Here is a 5,326-nt window from a genome sequence, read left to right on the forward strand (position 1 = left end):
CCATTTTGATGACTTGAGACGTTCAGACTGGAGATTTCTCCTCGGATGATTATTGAATAATGTTGGATAATTCTTGATTATTCCTCCTGGTTTTTGAGTTGCTCTTAAACCCCAGATACGATTTAATGATGGGACTAAAATGATTATGCTGCCTTGGATATCATTTAGGCACCTCAAATATTGTCCTCTTTCATTTCCTTCTTATTTCTTTAACGCTATCAAAATATGCCCATAGATTTATTACAACATGCACTTTGACCCAGCAACGTCGTCTTTTCCTTTCTCTTTTTTTTCTTCCTATTTTCTCCTTCTTCTTTTGCTCGGAACAAATATTTGCTTACAAAGTTAGATGTACTACTAGATTAAGGGCAATAACATGACCTGATGCATGTACTCTGGTTGCGCTTGAGGAAGGAGGTATAAGCCACGTCATAGCGGGCTTATAGGCGCGTTTACCTATTAAAACCATAAGCTTTCTCCTCAACCGACCTCTAAGGATTTTCACGCTTGGAATGTCATTAAACATGTGCCTTAGGAAAGCAGGTGATTGCACACGCGAGGGAAGGTCGCGCCTAGAAATGGAACCAATAGATGTTGTCAGGTTCCAGGTATGACGAGTGAGAATGGGGGTTTATCTATAGATAAACTATAACTATAGTTATAGATAACTATAGTTATTGTGCAAAAACGCAGAGGACAATGCACGAGGGGCTTCAACGACCCCCGTTCATTGTGCTGCAGTTAAATCCCCTATTTTTACACGTCATAGGCTACCAAACCTTCCATTATTTTCCTCATAATTTCGTGATTTGCAGTGATATATAGTCTTACAGTTTCCAAACGGAACATAGAATATTGATAGCCTACATAGCCTAGTTTGAAATATCCGCAAGGAAAAACCATCGATTGTGAAAACCATTTTTGAAATTGTGTTGTAACCGAATGTTATTTTATTATAGAATGAGTCTAGATCTCTAAATGCCCTGTTGACAGCGGTAACAATTTTGGTAAATGTGCAGCAATATATAAAATCCATGGAATGTTTTCCTAATTATCAATATTCTACTTGTTGCGTTGTGAAATTATAAGTGAAATGTCTGAACACACCAGCAGTTGGTTGGATGATAATACCAGTGCCAGCAGTTCGACATTTAAGCCAACTTCAAACTTTCAAATAGTACAAAATGATACATCTGACCTGTAATGGATACTGTATATATAAAAAAATGCACGTACATGCCTATACCAAATTATTTTGCTATATAATAATCTATATAGTCTCTTATTGGACTTCTGAACCAGTCACTCATAGGCCCTAGCTTATAGCTCGCCCCATCTCGACTGGGCTGTTTTCTGATATACAGTATTTTTAAGCTTCGGTTCTGATTGTGTTTTTTTTACTTTTATTTAGGTAATAAATCTCGGTTGATAGCCGATATTGCAGCGGGGCATCTTTGAGAAATGTCGATATTGTCTTAGCAGGATGGATAGCTTGGGAATGATACTTTACGTCTAAGTTCTATATTTATTGTAATATTCACCTGAACACTATCCGAATATAGATTAATCTGATGTTCAAATGCAATGGCTTTATAGCATACTGTATGTTTATAAATAAAATGTTAAAAAATGATTTGACTTATTGTCTTTCTGTTTGCTTGTAGTTGACCTATGGTATAAAAAAAAAAGTGGTTGTCCAGTAACGGTGAGGATGATATATCAGCTCCAAAAAGTCCCATTTTTCACATTACAATCATTAGAAATATTATTGATAGTCACATTGGTTTTTGGATGTGGTTTAGAGACAGCTTTCAGGTAAAGATTGAGAGCCTGAGGCAAGAGCGTCCACCAGTGCTGTCCAAGGTCCTGAAATCACTAACTATAACTTCATGATCTATCCAGTAATGAGTTTGAAAGTGTTTCATGGATAGCATTCCCAATACTCACTGACCACAATGATGTAGGCTAGCGTGTGATTCTATTGAATGGTGGGAAATGGGATTGTGTGAAAAATAGATTTATGGAATTCTCCAAAGAAATACATGACAATGAAACATTTGATTATTATTTTTATCATCAACAACCATTTCAATGGTACACCTGGAAAACTATGTGCACATGTAGAAATATTTCCTTCTTAAATATAAGCATTCATTACCTACATATAAATAACTTTCAAATCCTGGACAAACCATGTTACAGTATGCTCACAAAATTGGGGAAATTATCATAAAATCAGACAAAATGACCACATGCAAATTATAATGAAATAAATACAATGTTTCCGTCCATTCCCTTTTACTTTAAGAATTCGACAGGGAATTTGTGTAAAACATCAAAAGGACTGCATGGTCTACACGGGAAGTAGCCTATGTCCTATGGTCCGCTATTGGAGACGATACGTATTAACACTATACAATTTGAGCCACAAAAACACAGCCGTAGAAAGACACACGAAACATACATATTCCTGTCAGCAGTGAACTTTGTAGTACTTTGTGCCTTTTTTGAGGAAATAATGTGTTCAGCTGATATCAACAATTTAAAGAAACTAATTTCTTCACGAGCCCTGAACCGGTAATGTAGGTTACTTACACAAAGCAAGTTGCGTCAAGAACAGAACAAAATCCTCATTCTGTGAGGAGAGACATTCGATTATTTAACATCTTCAGTCATATACTGAAAATGATGGCAACCTGAAAAAAAACAAGCGGTTTATATTGTTCGAAGTATGTTGGTGGCAAACAGTAGGCTATAGCCTATAGGCCTACTATCCAATGAGTTTTGAATGCACCGCAGTTTCTGGTTACCGAAGGGCCTCAACTACTGGACAATAACCCAGAAAAAACGGCGTGAGTCGAAAAATGAGCGTTGTCATCTTTTTACAACTGCAGGTCAGAGTCCGTCTGTCTGTCTTTGAGCGTCCTTCCGTCTCCACGACTCGACACTTCTCAGTCTCCGGGATAAACCGTGTTTTCTGTTTGTGTCTCCGCTCTAGAACATGCTGGTCTTTACTAAAGTAGCTTTGGCTCCGTTCTGTCTTTGCAAAGAAGACAGTACGCTGGCGAACGGTCCGCCCAAAGAGTCCGGGATAGAAGTGATGGTTCCCGGGGCGGAGGCCCAGCCTTGACCCGGTGCGGTTACCCCCATGCCTGAAGCCACCGACGTCTTCACCTGGTCCACCTGTCCGTTTCCATTGGTGTTGACCTGGCCTCCAGTTGGACTCGGTCCACCGCAGTTGGAGGTTGGGATGGGGTTGGGCACCGGTCCTCCCGTGCTGTCAGGGTCGGTAGATTTGGCGTCTTTGCTGTCCTCGTCCCTTGAGTCTGGCTTCTTCCCGGAACCGTTCTTGGCAGCTGCTGCAGCAGCGGCAGCCGCGCGTTCTTGCTTGCGAAATTTGGCACGTCGATTTTGGAACCACACCTGCAAAATAAAAATAAAAATGTCAAAGTTAGCTTAATCTTAATAATCGTATTGCCAAATAGCATGATATAATGTCTGGTAGAGTATTAATCAATATTTACAAACAATCCAAAATGATGTAACAACAATTGAAACATTTGCTCTTTTTAATAAATTATATTTTTTCTTGTCTAAATAAGCAAAGAGAACAGAGCCTTGCGCGTAATGTGCGTAATGGTTTGATGAGTGGATGGTGCCGTTGGAGGAGGCTTTGCGCGGTCACTGTACCTGCACTCTTGCTTCAGTCAAATCGATTTTGAGAGCCAGCTCCTCTCGGGTGTAGATGTCTGGGTAGTGCGTCTCGGCGAAAACACGTTCAAGCTCCTTCAACTGGGCGCTGGTGAAAGTTGTCCGAATGCGTCTCTGCTTTCTCTTCTCGTTCAGTCCACCGTGATCGGTGAAGAGTTTGTAGGGAACTGCAGAATAGATGAAATGTCATTAATAAACTTATTTGCAATGGCCGTATCTGTGTTGTCAAATGAAAGGCAATCTAAATGAATAATTTTGTGTAAATTCAGTTATGTAGTTGTTATAATGTTCTAATATCCGTAGGATCACCTGCGTATTAGTCGTAAATAGATAACAGCGGTGACCTGTAATGTGGTTAATTGTAATGTTAAACTAATTGTTGCTTTGATATTGAGGTTCAAGTTTGGAAACTTGTCATAATGTTTCAATCTGCCCCGCTTGTTGCTACTGTAACTCCAATTCAGTGTCAATAATGAGCTTTAGTCTTTGGTTATCTAATTATTTTCGAAGCTTTATGTCTCATCGCAAAGTAAATAAATTATGCCTATCATTTTGGCAGCTTAAGATAATTTTGTTGGCGGTTTGGGTGTGACTGGGATAGTGTAACCCCGTAACCGAATTACCGCTTGCCTGCAATCGCTTCTAACGTGATAAATTCTTTCATTTGTGTAAGCAAATTTCGTTTGGTAAATACTAAACACATTTCCATTTTCAAATGCAATCAAGGCGTCCTATATACCCGGGTAGAGACTCTGGAGCGGGGAGCAAAGTTGGCGGTTGCTTACCTGCGGCGTACGGGCTGCTCTGGTGGTCCCGCAGGGTCCCGAGACTGCACGATCCCGGCGTGAGCGACGGACACCCGGAGGTGGCCCCAAACGTGGTCCTGATCGGATTGTACTGAAACCCACTGGCTTGACTGCAAGAGCTGAAGTCCGCATAGGCTGATGCCAAGCTCGACGTGTCCATCCCGGCCATACATGACTCGTAGGCGGAGGAATTTAGGTAAGAATACTCCATTTTATACATTTGAAAAGACTCAGTGGATTTAGAAAGCTTCACTTCCCCAGTAAAAAAATAAATTAAAACTTCAAATTGGATTAAAAAATGATAAGGACGCGCGAGATGAGTTGGGGAGAGATGACTTGCTTGGTTTTGACTGTTTTGAAGGAGGTTGGACCGTGGGTAGATGTGCACTGCTCGGCGCCTGCTCCAGAACTGGCCTCCTTTATAGGAGCCTAGCCCTGTTTTATGAAAAGCCCCTTAAGAGCCGCCTAGCCCGAGGTCTCTAGAGCATATAGTCCTCATAATAAACTTGGCTCTTTCCGCTTGGACAATAGCAAAGCGTTTGGTCTTATTGCTAGCGCTTTTTTACATGACAATAACTCATCAGTCTATTGGGCTGGCACTGGGGGCCCGCGCTGTCCAACCTCCCTATCATTGATCCCCTGCATCTCTAATTAGAATTTAATACCACGCCATTACGCGCCAACCCCCCCCCCCCCACACACACACACACACCCAACCCCTCCCCATCCACCCCTCTCCTCTCTAACCACCATCTTGCCCTTTAATTCAATCACACCACTTGGAAATAATGAAAGTTGGGTGACGATTC

At 41.2% G+C, this 5,326-nt stretch overlaps 2 protein-coding genes across 2 annotated transcripts in view; one reads left to right on the forward strand and one right to left on the reverse strand.

Annotated features, from left to right (window-relative positions):
• limch1b (LIM and calponin homology domains 1b) overlaps window positions 1-1,441 on the forward strand; it is a gene marked incomplete at its 5' end in the record, with an annotated part of 70,111 nt that extends 68,670 nt beyond the window's left edge. Inside the window, one exon of the mRNA XM_084459547.1 lies at window positions 1-1,441. This exon is cut by the window's left edge and continues 633 nt beyond it.
• A 1,553-nt stretch (window positions 1,442-2,994) lies between these two features.
• On the reverse strand, window positions 2,995-4,737 carry phox2bb (paired like homeobox 2Bb; the record flags this gene model as incomplete). Its single annotated transcript, XM_084459357.1, has 3 exons — window positions 2,995-3,423; window positions 3,691-3,878; window positions 4,497-4,737. The coding sequence occupies 3 exons, from the start codon at window positions 4,735-4,737 to the stop codon at window positions 2,995-2,997; spliced, it is 858 nt and encodes a 285-aa protein (XP_084315483.1).
• Between the last annotated feature and the right edge of the window lie 589 nt (window positions 4,738-5,326).

This window comes from Borostomias antarcticus (genome assembly GCF_949987555.1).
Source record: "Borostomias antarcticus genome assembly, chromosome: 28".
Lineage (NCBI taxonomy): Eukaryota > Metazoa > Chordata > Actinopteri > Stomiiformes > Stomiidae > Borostomias > Borostomias antarcticus.